The sequence below is a fragment of the Phaseolus vulgaris genome, chromosome 8 (assembly GCF_000499845.2).
Source record: "Phaseolus vulgaris cultivar G19833 chromosome 8, P. vulgaris v2.0, whole genome shotgun sequence".
Lineage (NCBI taxonomy): Eukaryota > Viridiplantae > Streptophyta > Magnoliopsida > Fabales > Fabaceae > Phaseolus > Phaseolus vulgaris.
Genome location: NC_023752.2, coordinates 58,760,014 through 58,781,638, shown reverse-complemented (window position 1 = coordinate 58,781,638; position 21,625 = coordinate 58,760,014). Strand labels below are relative to the sequence as shown.

Below are 21,625 nucleotides of genomic sequence, written 5' to 3'. Positions count from 1 at the left end.
ATTTGATATGGGTTTGACTTATCTCAAACTAAACTAAGTTTGACTTGACTTGACCTATGTAGACCCATCTTAACCTACTTGACATGGTCTAATTTAATCTAACTTTTCTTGGACCTGAACTATACTAACATTGATTTGACTTGTCTTAGATTCAACTCGACCTTAATCATATTAATCTAAGTTCGACTAGTATTTGACTAACCTCACATGATTTAAACTGACTTAATCTTACAATAATTTTTAAAATTAAAAAAATTATTTAATTTATATATTAAATCTAAATTTAGTAATAGGATTGCACTTAAAATCCAAAAAATATGAATATGATTTGTTTTTGTTGTGAGTAATCAAATTTCGGAATAATTAATACTTTTTCATCCTTATAAAGATTTTTTTAAGAAAATGTTTGTTTCTTTCTCATTTTAATAATTTTTTTACTTTAAAATAACTCTCATTTGCTCATAGAATTTTTGTGGACATTTAATCATATGACTTTTTTCATGTGAACTTTTTAATACTGTAGACTTCTTTGACCTTGACCATGTGGACTGGACCAAATTCGTGAGTTGGACCAAATTTACAAGTCTATATTGACACGTGATATGGTTTTCTTTGTTGCAAGGTTAATCTATTTTGAAGAAACTTAAACAGTCACTGAACTGTTAATTGGTTTTATTAGGTTCTAATGCAAGACTGTTTTATCACTTTTATCTTCACTAACTATCACATTAAGGTAAGGTGAAAGACATCATATAGTTGGTAGAACACCATCTGAAAAACACCACTACCATTAAAATCACCATTATCGATTAATCATATTGTTAAAAAGGTGTTGTTCTTAATTTTTTATTCATGAATTCTTTCAATTATAAAAATAATTGTACAAATATAAATTTAAACATATATAAATGGTAAATTTGCAATAAGTAAAATGATTAAATTATGAAAGTGAGAAGTAGCAGAAAAGTTGATTCCTTTTGAGCCTAATTCCTAGTTAGAACTAGCTAGGGTTGCAACAAGGGTCAATTGTTTTGGTAAACCCTAACTCCCAAAACCACATTAAAAAAAAGTTTGATGAGGTGAAGTCAATTCTCTTATTCCTTATCCCATTCTCTTTTGTTCATTCCTTTAGCTGATCATGTGGTAGAGGTTAGTCATTATTGACATTAAATTTTTCAACAACCCAATGGTGAAGATACTATGAGCATGTAGGTATTTAGTCCTTAACTACCACCAAACCATTATCAACAACAATTTTCAGTCCACTTATTAAGAACACCATGCAATATAATTAGAAAAATAATAGATGAGTAAAGAAGAGTAAACTCTTTGGTTGAAGCACTTTGGGTATCCTTCTAATTATTGCTGCCTTTAGGCCCATATATGAAATAGACCACCCCATGTGTTATCTACCTTCTTCTTCTTCTTCTTCATTATAATTATCTCTCACACTTTCTTTCCTTCACAAATTAATTTTTCATTTTGGAAAAAAGTAAATATAATTTTTTGTATATACAATTTGAATAGAAAGGAGGTATCTATGATGCCAAAAGTTCGAACATGGAGTAAAGGAACAATGAAATTAATTACCAACACAGTGAAATGCAAATTACTAATTATAAGTAATGTGAGAGTTATAGCTCCTACTTAAGACAGCCAGCCTTTAAACTATGTAAAGATAAATTTTGCTTGCTTGTGATGTGAACAACAAAAAATAAAAAGTAAAAATAAAATACCTCTACTTTAGATACTACACAAAAATCAAGGTTTGTGACTGTTGAAAGAAACATCAGAATCACATACCTATTTTTAATAATTATTAATTAAATGGAAGTAATTTGTCAAGAAAATGGCTATAATTTTTGTAAGTGAAAAATAATAATTACGATTATTAACGGTTAACTAAAATCTTTACACAATTTTCAAACTTCATACCTAGTGAATGCTAAACAGTATTCATATATTTTTTTTATAAATAAATTTTTTTCTTTATAACTTGAACTATAATAAAATCATTAAAAAATAATTAAATTTAAAGGCAAAAAATAATTAGTTTTGACTAAATTAGATAATATTTTAAATTTTTTTTTCATATTTAAGTGATTTCTACTATTAATAAAAATTTAAGTATAATAATTTTTTTATTTTTTAAAATGTTTAAATAATAATTAATTATTTTAATTTCTAAAATTATTTTTTATTTAATATTTTGTTTAGTGTTGGTTTATATGTTGAAGTTGGTGAGATGTTATTAAACAAATTATCTTTATATAAAGATTGGAGCACAACTCAAATACTCCTGATCTTTTTATTTAATTAATTCTTTACTAAAAAAACACTTCGAAAAAAAAAATTTCTCTTCCAACTTCAATAAAAGAATTTCCTAAGAGAGTCATAACCACTACACAACCTTCTTAGTTTTTTATTACCTTACATTTGTATGTATTCATAATGATAACATTAAAAGGTTTTTTTGAAACTGAATTGTAGCTTGAAAGAAGCATCCTAAGTGTAATGAGGTGCAGGAGAAAGCATTTGCAGTTTAAAAAAATGACGTTTAGAATGATTATTGGAGGAGGGTTTTGAAGATGGTTATTTATTAGTGGTTGTTTGGGAAGAGAAGAGAAATGGAGAAATGAAGAGAAATGGAGAATTGGAGAGGGTTGGAGAGTAGGGAAACAGAGCGCGCTTTAAATGCGGGGCAGACAACAGAGTCAGCGACTTTGGTGAAAGACACTGTCAGGGCCCTTAACAAGCCATGATGTGAAAGCTCAGTCCCTTATCCCACTCACACACATGCATGCATATAAACCCTTCATTAATGCCCTAATGCTTTTCTTTTCTTACCTAAACTCACTCCTTTTCCCTTTTTTTCATCTCAACTTTTTCAAAATTTCCATTTCTCATCAACAAAAACATTTACACATTCTCTTTTCACATCTGAAAATCAAAACATCCCAAAGTCATTACTTCTTCAAGATTCTGATTCAAAATTTGTTAACGTGCATTGACAAAGCACATGTGCATGTTCATCTTTTTCCTCCACCTACAAACACTTCAAACTTAATTAAGTCACTAAATATCTGAAGATTAAGGTTTATTAATTAGGTCTCCATGAAGTGTGTGTGCATAGGGAAAAGCAAATTAGAAAGTGTTTTCCCTTCTATCAGCAGAGGACAAAGTGTACTGCATATATTAATCGAGTCAAGAGGAAGAAGAAGGTATATGTATATCTATCTATCTATGCATGCGGTGCAATGTTGATGATATAGTCATCATAACCTCATAATTAATACTTGTTCTCTTTCTTCTCTGAACAGTTTTCTTGATTTGTCAGTATAAAAGTAAAAGTTAAAAATAAAGAAACTTTTGGAAAGGGGTTTTTAGCAGTAACCTTTTTCTCTCTCACTGTCAACTGCATACTTTTTGAATGCTCATCAATCATAAAGCAATCGATTACAAAATCATTTTCTCACCTCTCACATCAGGACCCTCTTTTCTGTTCTGCCAAAAAAGTACTGTTTTCTCTCTGACCCTTTGCATTTATTATTCTCCTTTCGAAGAACGGGCCATGATAGGGTTACAAGTCATCACACCCCATACATACTCATCACCACCGCCATTACCACATCTTCTGCTAAACCTTCTCTTCTCTCTCTTCTCTCTCTCTTGCACACGCTCGAATACATATACCATATGTCAACTTCAAAGCGTACAACTTTCTTCCACGTATCACCTGTTACAATTTATGACCACGGTTTTCTCTTACCATTTACTGTCTTTCCCATTCTGTTTAAGAATCTTTTAATCACTTCACAAAAATTATTAAATTTGGCTCTTTTTAACCAATCTAAGTAGGGCGTTTGACTTTTCAGTATGTTTTTCAGATATTTATACACACACACACCACTCTTTTAAATCTCTCAACAAATTCATTTTTCATCCACAGCATTAGCCAAATTCAAGTTTCACACCTTTTTCAAAGAATGCGTTATGTAGGAATTAAAACTTGACTCGTTTCTCAGTGTTGTTTAGGGATCCGCACGTCAAAATTTAAATTATACCAGATACATTCCTGTTCAAAACTTACTTCTGCTAAAGATAAAACATGTATATAAAAATCATAAGCAAGAAACAAAATCCTTAAAAAAATGTTGTAAAAAGGATGACAGTTAGTAAGAAATGTATTTATCAGTTGGAATTTTGTTTGGAGAAATAACAGGGAGAATTATGGAGATGAAAAAGAAGGAAAGGACAAGTATATGCTATATTGGGGTTACAATTTGGACGCGTTAGATGTGTACTGTAGAGGAGCAAAGAGGTAGTGGATGAAGTTGTGTGATTGATGGGAGAGTGGGTGGTTGAGTTGGGTATGTAAGAGGTGGACACTACAAGGTACAATCTCTGGGTGGTGCTCTTTCACCTTCAATATATTCGCTTGCAATGGGGTTTCAAATTTAGACCCCATTTCCTTTTTTCTTCAGTTCCAAACATCTCACAACAAAAGTGGACTTTGACATGTCTTTCTCATGCTTTCTTTTCTCCTTCTCTCTATATTCATAAATTATTAAATGAACCTATTGCTGTTAGATGTACAACTTGTATAGCACCTATGCTCCTAGGGTAAGACTAAATTTCTTCAGTGTTCAATGACCCTGTCAATGCTTTGGGACTTATATACAACAGTACCAATTTCAAACCCTCAAAGGAATCTACTTCACTATTCTACCACCATGTGTAACATTGTTCAGTGGTATAAATTATGGCTACTTCTGATGAAAAACTTAGGGAAAATTAGGAGTGAGAGTGGGGTATAATGCTTACTTTTGTGCTCTTATTTTGTAAGAGAAAGAAGCACTTTATGTTCTTATTTTCTTTTCTATTACAGAAGGGATAAAGGTCCATTTGTTACACATTTACATCGAATGATATGACACTATCTATCTCAGGTTCATGGAATATTGTTGGATATGGCCCTGATTCAAGGCTTGTGAACAACCGTTTTTGGAGGAGACTGTTTTTTCAACCCCCAAACTCAGCCACTTCAGGAAACTTACAATGCTTCATTATTGAACACGCCATTCCAATTAAAACTCGAATGAACTTATTACATATACACAATCTATAACATGCTATATATTTATAGATATATTTTGAATAATGTTTGTATTAGCTCATAATTACGTATATATATATATATTTATGAAAATTTCATAAAATTTATGTTTATGACACTTTTAATTAGATGTCGTTTTTATCAATAAAAAATAAAATGAATTAATTAAAGCATTTAAGAAATGTATCAAGTACAAATAATACAAGATAATGTTTTTAAGCCTAGCTAGTTTCCTTCGGGTCATGTACTCTTCACAAAATGTTATGTTATTGGTTCGAGAAGAATTGTATTTACCTATCTTAACTGATATTCTACTTGAATTTTATGAGTATTTTTAAAAAAATGGAGATGATTTAATTTAGTCAAAGGTCAACTAATGTTGATAAAAGCATGTCAAGATATGTTAGTTCAAAATGCATAACTCTAAATTTTCTTCCAACATCTTTTGTACCACTAAAGTATCTACTTATAAATAATAAAGAATTTAAACAATATTATATTTTTGAGAGGTTAAATATATATGATCTTTCATAAGATGAGATAAAGTACACTTTAATAGTAGACTATATAAATAGCACTAAACAAACATAGTTTGAAAGAACTAAAATTAAATAACATTAAGTAAGCTTTATTAGATACTTGTAATTGTTTAAAAAATATTAAACATCCCTTTTAACATGTAAATACCAAGTTTGTGTCGTGTTTTGTGCGTGTGAGTGAGAGAAAGTAAGACATGCGCATGCTAAAGCATAGCTAGTAGGCCACAAATTATATAGGTTTGTACCAAATGATACTTTGGGACAAAATTTTACATTTATCAAGATGTTTGACTTTGCAAATTCACTATTTGCATCACAATATATTATCTTCATTTTCATTATAAGCTTTCTTCATTATTGGACCTTGGTTCTGTGCTATTGTCCAAATGCATAGGATACAAGTAAAACGAACAGAACATTTGAAATAAATAATTAAAGACAAAAATTTAAAATGTAAAAAGATTTTTATATTTCTCATATTACTTTGAAATATGTTATTTTCGTTATTAATGGAATTAAATTCCAATTAGTATATGTTTTGAAATATACACTATAATAATTATATGTATATCTCTCTACATAAGTCTCAAAGATATGTTTCGCGTTGATAAGCTAATCTTATATAATAATTGTTAATTTTCTTTTGTATAGAGAAAGTTTGAGTTTGATAGTGCATGGGTTTTGGTTATTATATATAAAAGGAACACTTTGTCTAAAATAAAATTTGGACAAAGATTTCAATTAATTTAGATAGTATTTTTTTGTGTGTGGAGACTTCAAGTTTTTGAACCAATTCTTGGATTAAAGTGGAGAATAGATTACTTTAGTCGTGTAAGTAGATTTCGTATAGGTTAAACCAGTCCAACTTTTTTCTTCCTCTTTTTAGCAACGTACATTTTGAAAAATTACTCCAATTTACTAGAGTCTAACTTTCTTAATTACTATAATTAAAAAGAAAACTACAAAATAACGTTACATCTAACACTTTAATATTGGACTATTCTTGAAATAGATTTTGTCTAATAAAATTCGACTAGGTAATATAGATATTATGAATCTACATAAGACGTGATATATATGAATAAAAAAATTGTTCTTATCATATTCCTATGCTAATAATTTAATTTCCGTGGACAAAAACACATTATGTGCACTAATAAAAACATCCTAACACTTGGCTTTTTTTCTTTCGTTAGTGTTTTTTTGTCAGCAAATAGCAATAAAATAAAATGGGTCAACTTCAGGGGTGGTCCAACCCTTATACAGTATAATGATGTTCAAAGAGTACATTTGCATCTACATATCAACCAAAAAGATCTCATAGTATCTATCTCATCTCAATCAATAATAAAAAAGAATAACAAGGATCAACCCTTATAAAAATACTAAATTGAATGCATACATACAAAGAGTTCTAGACACCAATCATAGAATGAGAAATTAACTGACGGTATCTTTGATGAGATCCAAGATCAAACTTTTATCTGTGTCAGAGAGAAAACTTCACTATGATCAACCATTCCACCTTTTTCTTTGGTATTACATTTTCATTTTCGAAGTGAAATCAAACCAAAATGTTATTTTAATGTTAAAGATGTCCCAGAACTTTTAGAATTAGCAAATTGGTTTCTTAAGTTTAGAAGAAAAAAAATCATTTTAATTTTAGAAACATAGGTCTAATTAATCCATGTTGCTAACTAGAAACACAAAGACAACAAAGTATTGTTATTCGGCAGAAGCTTCAAATATGTCACGTCATGAAGTGATTTCAATTTGTCTAATTTAATTAGAAGATATTACTACAACCGCAGTGTCATATAATATAATTTTAATTATTTTATTTTAATGAAAAAATATTTTTTTCTTCAATTGTATTTTAGTGTAATGTTGTTAACATATCATTAGTCAATTTAATTACAAGAGTTAAAGACTATGTATCTCCTGCTCCTAAATTTTCTAGTTGTGAATTTGTGTGTGAAGAGCTAATTTGGAATTTGATGTAGATTTGTATAGCTTTCCCCCACCTTACGTAGTACGTTAATTTCTAATAACAGTAGATTGTACTCACACTTTGTCATCCCTTCATAGACAAATTATTCTCCAGAATGAAGCAATAGAACACATTTTGTTTGTGTTGGATGATTTTTGTTTGAATTACTTAATATTAAAAAAATGTCCTTGTTATAAGAGCAAAAGAATGTGACATAATAATAAATTGAAAAGGAAAACAAAAATAATGTCTAAGGTGGGGTTTGGGTTGCGTTATATAACAGATGAGTTACGAGATAGGCATGTTTTAGTATTTTGCTTCACTAACCACAATGGAAGAAAAGACAGATTGAAAATATTCCCAGATATATGCAAAAAGATTAAAAAGGAGAAGTGAAATGAATGTGCATGTAAGTTTAGGAAAGGGAATTACCATAGTTTTGGTGAAGGTGATGCTGAGGTCAGCTTTTCCAATTTGGTGAAAACGTGAACATTTTTGCAAGTCACAAGCAGAAAAACAACAAGGACCTTCCCATTTTGCTTTCTTTGCTTTTCGGAATCACCACACAATTTTTCCTCTCTCCACCACACATTACCAAGAGATACACGCTACTTTTCTCTTTTAAACATACGAAAATCACAATCATAATTTTTTTTATTTTACCATTTTCTATTTATATTCCCAAGCCCATACTAAGAGCGAACGCAGAAGCGCTTTAGGAAGTAAATGTTATGTTTGGCTCAATGTATCACCTTTTTTTCTTTTTAAAAAAGTTAACTTCAGGTATTTCATTCACGCTCTCTACACAATATGAATATGTCTATTTCCTTATTTCCACAGTGAAAGATAAATATTTTTTAAAACAAAACTTACTTTTTTGAACAACAATTAATTCTTTCACGTTTCTTCTGCTGTTATTTTTGTTAATTTTTTTTCCAAATTCATAAACATGTTGATGAAAATTATACAGTGAAATAATTTGACAAGTTATGGTAGGATACGGGCCACAGGTGGGCCCAAATGAAAAGTTAATATAAATCACGTAGCGACGGAAATTGAGACAGCTGTGTGTTGGAAACCGTATACATGATACATGTGCGCGTTTACAAAAATTATGGTAAGAGATTCTAAAATTTTTAAGTTTCTGATTTTTTAAATTTAAATTAAAATACACAACCTTCATGAATTCATTTTCAGTTAAAATCAAGTTTCAAAAATTTGATTCATACGAAATCATGCAGACATTAAAATTAAGAAAACATAATAATAATAATAATAATAATAATAATAATAATAATAATAATAATAATAATACATAGTGAGTTGATTTGGTTGGATGTTGAATCCTTAATGGAACATGTCTTTGTTCTCTATGTTAGTTTGGAATTGAAAGAGTCAAAAGGTAGGGTCCAGCAGAATCATAGGAGACTTTCATTCCCCGATATATTCTTTCTCTCTCTCTCTCTCTTACCTTTCAATAGCTTTGAGAAGAAACGTACACACACATGACACTACACATCAAAATATTCTCAGATCCATATCATTTACTAAAAAAATTCTAAAATAAAACACTAACAAATAATGTAAGCTTAAAAATGTTAATCTAACAAAAAATGAAAACTAAACCTAACTATATGTCATGCGACATGTCTTGTTTTGTGGATGAAACTGACCTTAATATAAAAAAGAAGGACATTGGAATACATTAATTAATGTATAATGTTTTTGTTTTCCTGTACAATGAGGTTTGAATTTGGACTGAATGCGATCTACTCACATACCCCACTACCATAAAGATGAGAATAAATTAAAATTTGAAGTGAACTTCACGCACGAAATTATTAAATTAAAGGAAACACCTGCACCTAATAAACTAAATTATTAAGCTGTGAATGGTTTAATTTTAATCCATTTTTTTATGCATGCACACACTCTGAGTATTACGTTAATCATTGTACATGTCAATCTTTTTCTACTCTTTCTTGCTTCCGGGAATCTAGCTTTTCACGAGTTTTAAAAAGAAATGTGTATAAAATAAATCCTTCCTTTTTCTTCCATTCCAATTCCTTGTTTATTTTTATAATAGTAATAGGTATAATATAATATGATATGATGCAACCTAAAAAAGCACTAAGAACTTTGTCCTCTTAATTATTATCTTTATCTTGGTCTCACATAATTCCTATTCTCCCGACACACATCTTTATTCCTCCCTCTCTACCAAATCACATCACAACAATTTTTTGTTTTTGGTTTTGATCCATTTTTTTTACTCTTATTTTGTATGATGAGTCCAATTATTGGTGTAAAGTTGTAAATAGGTTGAGCAAGGGACAAGTTGGCAGGTGGACATATAATGTTCTTCACTTGGATCTCTCCCTATTAAACACACAGTTATCGATCATTCATGTTATCTTTCTGGTTTGTTTTTGTTCCATTTAGTACCCTTTATTTCCTTTTACATAATGTTTCCATATTCACTTTCATGTAGCAGTTATTTTGCTTCTGTGGCTTCAAAGAATTCATAGCAAAAAGAAGTTCTCCTTTCTTTAATTTGGACAATTGTGTTTGTCACACATTTCTTTCTTTCAACATCATCAGTGCCTCGTATGAGGGGACCGATATTAATATCATTTCTATTTTTTTCATGTTCCTCAGACTCTGTTTTCTCTGTATAATCTGCGTGACAGAGAAAGTCAATATCTTGTACAATCAACATGTATGGCTTCATTCACTAAACAATACCTTTCCACCAGTACCATCTTCATAAATGAGAAAATATATTGTCCCTGTAGCATTGTGAATTCAAGTAACAATCACTTAGATTGTAGTACTATTCAACTTACTGCAACAAAGAAATTTCATTGCTAAATATGTAACTAAAGTGCTTAGGATTCTAGGGGATGATAACAATAGAGACTGCTTATGTCTGCTTCTTTACTTCACCACATCTAATAATTAATAATTACCAAATTCACATTCTTTCATCTCTCATCCCACCAAAACGCTTAAGTATATAACACAAATTATTTAATTTCACATCTACTTTAATCATATTTAATTAATTTATTCCATACAGGCTACTTATATTTATTAGAAATGCTTCTCAAATTTAAATATGAGAATGATTTTTGAAATAACATCATTAAATAAAGTTTTGGAAGTTAAAATATACATGACATTTTTTATATCAACAACTTCCTGATATGTGGAGACTCAATTATTCTTTGGACCCTCATCGTAATGAAAATTTCATTTCTCTCTTGCACTTCGAAAGGAGTATGTGGAATAGGTACAAGACAACAAATAAAGGATGACGTTATTTAAGAGCTTACACAGTTTTTTTACCAACAAGAAAAAATAAATACACTTCAGGGGTGACCTGACCTTTATATAAAACTGAACATAAACATACATCTATCCCCCAAAAGCTTACCACAAACATTCTACTAGAGTAACTAAAAAACAAGTCAACAAATTGAAATAACGACACCTTAGAAACAACCTAACACTTCATCACAACTTTCTTAAAAGAAAAAGGCTTAGAGTTTCAGAGTCTCTTGATCAAATACATATAAACCAAAGGATCAAGGCACAAATCAGAATAAGAAAAGTATGCAGAGGCAAATTTAGTAGTAACCCAATACCATACCTTTAATTGAACCAATAAAAATATTTCAGAATGATCAATCCTTCTACCTTTAAGAATGTGTTTATTCCTATGTCTCCAAATCTTACTAACAACTGCAATCCAAACACTTCCCTATACAACATTGACATAAACAAGCCCCATCTTCAAACTAACTTCCACTCCCAACTACCATTAGTCCAAACCCCAAAAGAATCTATATTAGTGTCTTTAGAGTTACTCAAGGAAAATAGCCTCGGGAATTTTCTAGTCAGATCTTCATTACCCATGCAGATATCTTTCCAAAATTTGACTTCCTTCATGTTTCCAATGCCCACTCAAAGCAGTCATCAAAATTCCTTCCCCACTTCTCTAAACCCCAAACCCCCTTTAGATCTCTCTACCATAAAGACTCCTTATAAATATTCCTTTGTTCTTTTAGACTTCTCCAACCTCCACAAATTGTCCTTTTCAAATATCAAGCGCCAAATCAATTTTCTCAACAATGCCACATTGAATAATCCAAGATCTAGGATACCGAGACCACCAACTTCACGTGGCTCATAAATTTTTTTCCAAGAAACCCAAACGATCTTTCTCCCTTCCAAACCCCATCCCTAGAGAAAGTTTCTCTGTAATTTCACCATTTCCTTGGGCACCACAATAGACAACTTATATAAAGATACATAAAATAACAGAATAGATGAAACGACCTATTTAATCAAATAAATCCTCCCTACCATCGAGAGGAATCTACCTTTCCATCTACCAACTCTACTCTTGATTTTTTCTAACACTCCATCCCAAAACACACCTCTCTTGTGACACCCTGCACTAGCATCCCAAGTATTTAAAAGGTAATTTCATTGCATCACAGTTGAGAATTGTTGCAAAGCGTTGAACCACAAACTGATCAAGTCCCACCCCACCAATTCTTCTCTTCAAGAAATTCACCTTAAGGCCAGAGGCTAAGTCCAAGCAATTCAAAATAACTTTTAAGTTAAATACACTTTTAGTGTTTGCTTCGCAAAAGAACAAAGTATCATTTGCATATAGGAGCATGTTTACCTTAACCTTTTTGTCCCCGATCTCCAAACTCTTTCCCAGATTCTTCTCCACAACTTGCCTTGACACTTCTACCAATCCCTCAGCCAAAAACTCCTTCGTTGAGCTCCCATTTGCAAGCACAAACACCAAGGAAGATTCCAAACAAGATTTAATCCATCTAATTCATTTTTCATAGAAACCTAACCTTCCTAGCATATAAAAGATGAACTCCTATCTTATAGAATCATAAGCCTTCTCAAAATCAACTTTAAAGAAAACACAACTTTTCTTCTTGCTCTCCACACCTTCTCTAAAACCTATTAGCCGTGAGAACGATATCTAATAACCCGCTACCTTGTAGGAAAGTTGATTGTCAATGATCAATAACTTTATTGATCACCTTTTTCAACCTTAACGACAAAATATTTGAGACTATTTTATATAAACATCCAACCAACGAGATAGGTCTATAATCATAGACTTGTTGGGGGTTATTAACCTTGGGTATCAAACTTATGAATGTCACATTGAAACCCCTGGACCATTTTCCTCTGCCCGCAAACTCATTCACTATCATGATTATATCCTCTTTTAATAACTCCCAACAAAATTTAACGAAACTGAAGTTAAATTCGTTTGGTTCAGGGCTCTTTGAATTATCATGACTCCAAACTGCTAACTTTACTTCCTCTTCAGTTATAGCTCCTACCAACATACCATTATCTTTACTAGAAATAAAGTTAAAACTTGCATTATCCAATCTCACAGGTAACTCATCATCCTCGTCATAACGAGATTTGAAGAAGTCTCTGACTTTATCCTTAACCATGTCCTTATTGTCGCACCATAGATCATTCTCAAAATACTTAATTAGTTTAAAAACGTTAATATATTCCACATGTTTAAGTTGTTTTAGAATCAACCCATATCCGATGTTAATATGTAAGCGGATATGACTTTAATAAATTATTTATCTTTTGTAGCATTTCAGTTTTATCATGTGTAAATATTTTATATAGTGTGAATTATTACGTATTTAAAAGTTGAAATACAGATTTTAACTATTTTTATTGTTCAAATTGTCTTATAGAAATTATTTACTTTATAGGTTTTAGATTAGTACTAAAATGATAGTTTGTTTTTAAGAGAAAAGATACTTTTTAAGTTGTTATGACAAAAATTAAAGTGATATGTACTTTTTATATCTATTCTTATAATAATTATTTTTTTTCGTTGGTTATGTTGGGTAAAACTAATGTGAAATAAGATTTTTTTATGATGATATCAACCTAAATAAATGTTTTCTTTTTAATTTTATTGATTATTTAGACTAATATAAAATATTTTTTATATCATGTGATTAATTAATGTAAAATAAATATTCTTTTCTTCCTTCTATATTTTTTTTTCAGTTTTAATGGAAGAAAAACAAAGGTTTAACAAGAAAACGCAATTTCCTAAGAAAAATGACATGTGATTTTTAAAATTTTAATAGTTAATATATATATATATATATTTTGTCCATCAGGGTTTATAAAGAATAAAATTAACGATAGTAACTTTACAAAGAGATTATTCTACGGGAATAAAAAGTCTTTCTAATGTTCAAGCAAATGGAAAAAATGTTTTAGTAACAAACATAATTATCTCGTTTTTTTTTTAAAAAAAAGAGTAAAAACACATGCAATATGATTGAAATATTCACCTAAACTATTTTGAGCTGCACGTTTGCATTGAATTTATATCTTTCTGAAGTAAATGTGATAATGAATATCATAATTTTAAAAATTCTCATTAAATAAACTTTTCATTGAGTTGTTTGATTTCGTACGTTATAATAATAACTTAAAGGCCAAAGAATGGTGACTCAATCTACGAAAAACTTAGAAACCAAAAAAGAAATTAATAAAGAAACTTACATTAATTCAGCAATCTCAAATGGAGAGGCAATGCACCTACTTTTTTTTTTATATTTAAAATATCTGACAATTTTATCAATAACTAATTTCAGTAAGAAAAATAGATATTCTATTAGGAATAACCGAATAACCTGCCAGATGAAAAACGTATTTCCACGTAGTGAACTACTAAACACTGAATATTTATTTATAAAATTACCCAATAATATAAAGAAATACTAATGTTCATATATACATACTCCTACAAGAAATAAAAAGAAGAAAAGAATAAATTGAAGGAAATATTATATGATTATGAGAATATAATGGAGGAAAGTATTAAAAAAAAGTAGATGGATAAAATAATTATGTAGGGATGAAAGTTTGATGTTAATTTGAAGATGTTTGATATGATGGGACCGGGATGATGAATGGTTGGTGATGGAATAGAGGAATGAGCATTGTTTGCACGGTACAGCTCTGTACCAAATATTAAGTATGATAATACACGCCATTCCATATTCTCTACCATACATTCTTGTCAATCTGACATCTCATAAATGTCATCATGTGGGACTCAAATATCTTCACTCATTTTCCAATCATCAATCCAACAAAACCTTCTATTTTCTTCATTCTCATTTTTCTAACCATTCTCTTTTCCTTTTCTTTCTCATTTTTTTAACATTTTGTTTGAAAGAGGATGTGAGTGAAAAGGAAAAAATAAATAGAAGAAAAATATTATTTTGATATAGAAAAAATAACTTAAATTAAGTGAATTAGACTGAAAATATTGTAGATGATATGATTCATGTAATTTTATTGTAAACAATCTTATTAAAAAAATGTAAATACACTTACTTAAATTATATTTAGCTCCCGCGATAAGTATATATTATCATCTCCTCACTAATTAATTTCATTATTATGTTACTTTTGCTAACTCACATATAGATGAAAGAATTTCTCAACAATACCTCTAATAATAAGAAGTAGAAATTGAAATATTATTAATAAAATGTCAAACTTCTTGTATACATCTTCAATATATAGTGTAATCATTATATGATTTCTTAAAAAAAAAAAACATTTATATTAAACATATATCCAACCATTAATTATCACATAATTCTTGAAAATATCATTAATATACTAATCCTAATATCTTAGGTTAATATGATATGTTTATATGTCAAGTTAGATCTAATCCTCTTTTATCTTTTCTTCATTTACTGTCTTAATCTATATGATCAAAGTATAAATGAGGTCAAAATATCTCTTATACTCAATGAATTAATATGCTTAACACCTCGCCACAAAAATTACTCATCACACAGATCAATGTTACCTCGAGTATCAATATATCAATCACTCACTAAAGTATGTATGCATATAGATATAGCTCAACTCATAAATATATACATAAAGGCATACACACACATTAAGAGCTCTTTCACCTTTATTATGCTGATCATATACATATAATAATGTATACATACATTAATCATACATCACCATCACATATATAATTAATTACACAATTCACATATTAAAATTTATCATCACTTAACTGACTTCATTTTCCATAATTGAAAAAACTACCACCACTTAAGTAATCTCATGATGTATGGGTGAAATACCACACGAGAGCAAAATTAATTTGTCTCTTTTCATTTAAGAACCAAACTCTATCCATGAGCATTCATTGCTTAAGTGTAAACACAACGCTTCAATGATACATGTTTGATTTTTTTCAACAAGCTCCAGAGTTTCATTCATGACTAGTACTTGAGTGACCAAAGTCATTTCTTAAGCTCCTTGACGTATCTGCATAATTTCCCAAAAACTCTGAAACCCTCACACAACTAATTATCAACATACCACGAATAAAATCAATGAAAAGATAAAAAAAAAAAAAATACAAATATTATCCAAATCTTCAAAAATTATGACATTCCACACCAAAGACTTACTGACACCATACATACTCCAAATTATAGTAAAACTTATACATATATAAAACATTTAACAATTCAACTATCAAACATTTCTCACATCTAAATAATTAATCATTAAATATATAAATATATTACATCCTTTACCTGGATGTGACATAACTATGAGCAGCTTGACAGCTAAAAAATCAAATAATGATTCAAGTAATCCATCAAATTTTAATCCATATAGCAACAAACTACTCCTTTACTAATCACTATTGAAAAGAAGCAAAGAACATAATCTTTGTTAGAGATTGGATCACTTACCAAAACTTTTTTTGTCTAGTTTACTAAGCTCCTTATCTTGCTTGCACCTCAAGATTACTTAAAACAACCATCGCCTATAACGTAGTTAACCCTAAAATGTTTTCTTCAATCTTGTTTTATTTTTCTTGCTCTGTTATTGTTGGTAATCCAACAATTGGTAACGTCTGTTAGGACAAAAAAAGAAAGTCAAAGTCAAGAAGATAAAGAAATGACCATCAAGTTTGAAGTCGAGAAATATTTGAGAGGTAACAATTTGAGTTGTGGCAAATCAAGATGGTGGAAAAAGGTTATGGTAAAGGAACAAAATCTAGAATGGAAAATAAAAAAAGCATCAGACAAAGGTATATGCGACAGTTGCCTAAAAAACCATAGTCTATGCATTAATTTTGTTTTCAAAATTGTTATTGTATTTTTGTAGACGATGTTCCTACACTACAAGAAAATCATGAAATAAAAACCAATTTTCAGAGACCAAAATAATTAGTTGCAATAGAAACTAATTTTTTTTTTATTTCTAAATTAGTTTCTATTATTGTTAAATAGTTTCTAAATTGGTATCTAATTAGCAACCAAGGTTTTTGTTACCAAATTTAGAAACTAAATAATTGGTAGTTAAAACCTTGGTTGCTAATTAGATACCAATTTAGAAACTATTTAACAATGATATAAACTAATTTAGAAACTAATTTTATTTTTAGTTTCTAAAATGGTCTCTAATCTAGTTACTATTGTAACTAATTATTTTGGTATCTAAAAATCGATTTCTATTTGATGATTTTCTTGTAGGACTGCTTAAACCACTAAGTATACCCGTCGGAAAATCCTCTTTTTACACTAATAAATAATAATTATATATTTCTTTAAATTTAACGTGAGTGGAATATTGTAAATCCTAAAGAAAAAAATTTATAAATTAGATAAAAAATACATGTGCTGATAAAAAAAAATACATGTCTATTTTCTATTTACAGAGTTTTTATTATTTATTATTTAAAATTATTTTTAAATAAAATAAGATCAAGTATTACACACTAACCAACATAACTGAGACTAATAAATAACTTAAATTTATATTTTTATTACATTCACCATGCCCCTTAACTACACTATAATAGAATGTTTCTCTCTGACTTAGCACACAAAATTATGAGAAAAATATATATTAAATTTTTTTAAAACATATTTGAGTCAAATAAAGGAAATAACCATGTAATAAAAAAATATTTGAAAAAGCACACCATATAAAAAAAAATTGAAACTTAAAAAAAAGTGGAGGGATAAAATTCCTCAAAAACACTAGTACCTGTGTCTTTCTAAGTGCTTTAAGCTTTAAGAACAGTTAGATAAATTCAACAATAATAATTAAAATTAAATTTGATATCACACTACAATTAAAATTTGGATTAGTGTAATTTCATAATTAGATATAAAATTACTCGTCCTTGTATAAAAGATTTTAATCACATACTTTATTCAAGATTTTTAATATATCAAGATTTTTAGTATATCAAATGGTTTAGAGTTCAGTTTTTCAAAGGTGATGACTAAGTTTCAAAATAAACTTTAGCAGACTTTATTATATATTTGAAGTACTACTATATAATTGTGTGAATATCTTCCACGTGGATCTCATAGCTGTTAAAAAAGACAGCGAAAAGATATTTTAATTTAACATTTGAGTATCACATTCAATGTGTCGGCTATTACATTATCTTTACTGATTGATTTGAAAATGCTTTCACGAGCAAAGTTGTACTGTTATTGGATAATTGACCCAAAAACAAAAACTAGATGCAGAGTTGTGCAATAATATTTCTGAGCATTAGATGAAATTGTGATGGAGAAGTACAAAATCAAATGGCTCATTCTTAACCTTTATCTAAGTTGTGTCTAATATGAGTGTGAAACACACACAGGAGAGCAGAGCATGTGTTATGGATGTTATGACAGTCTTCTGACCAATGCATTAAGATACATTTTTCTTTTCCTGCTACATTTAAAAGCTGCTTTGACAATTTTTAACCACATAGTTTTTTGACAAAACTACATCTACTTTTTTAAGTCTTTCATAATGCATGTACGGATGAAAAGTATCATATCACCTTCTCATACATTTTCACCCCCACTCTTTTGAAATTTCAAACATTGACCTTTTTAAGTTCAGAATTTCAATTTTCACTAAAGGTGCTAAATTGTGAACTGTGATTATGACATTATACTTGATCATGAACAAAGTTATTATTACAAACTCTTGTTTTATTTACTTACCATTGACTTTAATATTTGATGTATGTGATAGAGTGAGCTAATTCAGAAAATATTCAATTAATTGTTTCAATAGTATAGATGTTAATAGCTTGTGTATATAATAGATGCTAATATTATACCAATAAGATTGTGTTAAGAAAAATCAAATAGGTGCATTGTTTATCAATGTTCAACATTTTATAACTCTACAGATTAGTCTTCTTATTAATTTTTTATTATAAAAATGTGTATATTTTCTTTTTCACTTTTCCTCCCTCATCTTACATCAAATGAGACTAAAATGTCTATTAAATCATTTAAGTTTTATTTCATTTTAAATTATTGATTAATTTATAAAATTAAATATTATTTTATTATCAACGATAAAAAAAAATAAACAAACCAAAGCCGAATAGTATAGATATTCTAATCCTTTTACATAATATTGCCTACTCATTATATATTTGTGTGCGATATAGTTCTCTTTTAAAAACAAAGAGAGAAAAAAAAAAAAAACAAACTATTAAATCAATAAAAAAAATAAACAAAGTATATCCTAATACTGTCTTTGAGGTCTCACAACTACAACATACATATATAATAATATAATAGGAATATTAAAATAATATATTTGTTTTTATAATATTTGGACTTCAAGTTTCAAAAACATAGAATCACACATAATCACATACAAAGACACATATAACATATAAAGTCTATATTTTATGAGTATTGAATAACACCCTCTTAACTCACAACACAATCCTTTTAATCCAAACATAATGATTTAATTGTAACTTAACCTTTATCATGTGATAAATAATTAATGTATCCTTAAATATACAATTTTATTTGAGCTTGTTTGTGTTCCGTGAGTGACCAACTCCAAATAAGAGAATAAACACCTATTTTCTCTCTTTCAAGCATTATATTATCGCTTGAGTAACATACTAAAAAAAATAAATCTAAAAACTACTAAGAGTTTTAATTCTTCATATGAGTGAAGACTGTTTCGACATTTTTTTAAACTTGTATATTAATTTTTTTTAATTCTTTAAAATCATATATTTAATACAAATCTTGACATAAGATAAATTAAAATAAATAAATAAATAAAAAGTAAACAACATGTGCTAAAAATTAAAGAATATTGTATATGTTTTTTTTTTCAATATATATATATATATATATATATATATATTTTATATTCTAGGATCTAGCAATGAAGATGAAAGTAAATGGGTGTACATGGACCTGCACATTGAACATTTATACAATCTAAAATAATAAATTATTTATTTAAAATTTTTTTTAAGACTCTAGACATTTAAATTTACATATTTTTCTAAAACTAAAATTTTCAGTGCCTTCTAAAATAAGTTTATATATTTTCTTTAAACTTAAATGAAAACTACTTTGAAATGAAATTAAATGAGTAATGCACTCTCAAGCAGTCAAACAAAAGAACTGTTCCTCTAAATTAAATAATAAATTATTTTAGCTATGCTAAGCTAAAACATGATTAAATTGATGTAAATAAAACAAGAAGAAAGTAAATTGATTTAGAAAATATGTTTATAACATAACCTTGATTCAAGGTCTTACATAATGATACGATCATGCTCTGTAGAATGACTTCTTATTTAATATTTGCTATTATTCGATGAACAATACGAATGAAATATTTAACTACTTCTCTGTGCATGTTGGGTAAAGACCATTTATCACCAACGCGTCAAAAGAGAAGATGACAGAAATTGTAAGAGAATGGTTGGAAGGTTGGCTGGAAAGAGAACAAGGTCATGAATTACAGGGAAGAAAAAACACTGTTTAAAATTAATAAAAAGTTAATGATATTTTATTATTATTGTAGTTAAATAGAAAAAAAATAGTGTATGTGAGAGCTAAAGAAATTAATGAACTTCACTGTACCCAATTTAAGCATTAAATGGATTCCGCAAACAGTGCCTCTGAATTAGTGTTTTCCATTGGTAACATTGGAGTTGGTGGCACTGGGCACTGTAACTATAAATCTTCATTAATTAACTGCTTGATTAAAAAAGCTGAGACTCCAAGACCAAGCTTAGAGCATTGTTTGTCACCTACGGTGTCAGCATTTAAAGATAGGGTTACTTCCCAATACATGTTTTTTTTATTATCATAAAATCACTATATTATCTTCGATTTAGCCTAGGGTTTTGGAAACCCTAACTCATCTTCAACTCTGGTCAATGCTAATGGATTTTCAATCATTCCAATATAGAAAATTGGCATAGTGTCAAACCCAGATTCAATTTTTCAATTTTTTAATTCTCCAAACTGACTTTCTAAACAAAGAGGGTATTTACTGAATAATCTTGGAGTAATGGTTTAATAATTAAAATTCTTATTCAGAAATATAAGATTCAATATTTATCAACAAAATTGTAACAAAGAGCTTGTCATTTATTTCTATTTATTTGTAATAACAATATTTAACAAAGCTTTGTGTTTTAAAATATTAAATATGTACACTCTATTTTTTTCAATATGGAGAGAGTTATTTAAAAAGTATAATTACACAACACAAACACAACTCTTTAGTTATTTATTAGTTTTTGTAGAGTTATCTTTTAGAATGGTTGTAAATAGGTTGTTTATGCATGTGCATGTAGGTGTGAAGTAAAAGTGAAAACTATAGGAGGAACAGTAAAAGTTTTAGTTTAGCAGAAGTGTGGAAGATAAAATTTGTAAAACAATAATTTGAAGTAATTGGTTAATCAGCCAAAAGTAATGAATGCTTAATTGATTATCATGTGTGAGCTGGTTAGCAAAATCCAAATTAAAAATCCGGAACCATTATTTCTAATAATTTCCCAACTAATGAATGAAGAAAATCTTGAAATGCACACATCCT

At 28.7% G+C, this 21,625-nt stretch overlaps 1 protein-coding gene across 1 annotated transcript; it reads right to left on the bottom strand.

Moving 5' to 3' along the window:
• Nucleotides 1-12,107: 12,107 nt before the first annotated feature.
• LOC137825411 (uncharacterized) lies at nucleotides 12,108-13,149 on the bottom strand. The gene is made up of 2 exons (XM_068631081.1): nucleotides 12,779-13,149; nucleotides 12,108-12,498 (listed from the first exon to the last, which is right to left on the bottom strand). The coding sequence occupies exons 1-2, from the start codon at nucleotides 13,147-13,149 to the stop codon at nucleotides 12,108-12,110; spliced, it is 762 nt and encodes a 253-aa protein (XP_068487182.1).
• Nucleotides 13,150-21,625: the final 8,476 nt, after the last annotated feature.

Excerpts from the sequence above, each read along its gene's own strand:
- LOC137825411 (XM_068631081.1), bottom strand. The coding sequence starts at position 13,149 with ATGGTTAAGGATAAAGTCAGAGACTTCTTCAAATCTCGTTATGACGAG. Across the intron at positions 12,499-12,778 it reads TATGATTATAGACCTATCTC|ATGGATTAAATCTTGTTTGG; the intron begins GTTGGTTGGATG and ends AAAATGAATTAG.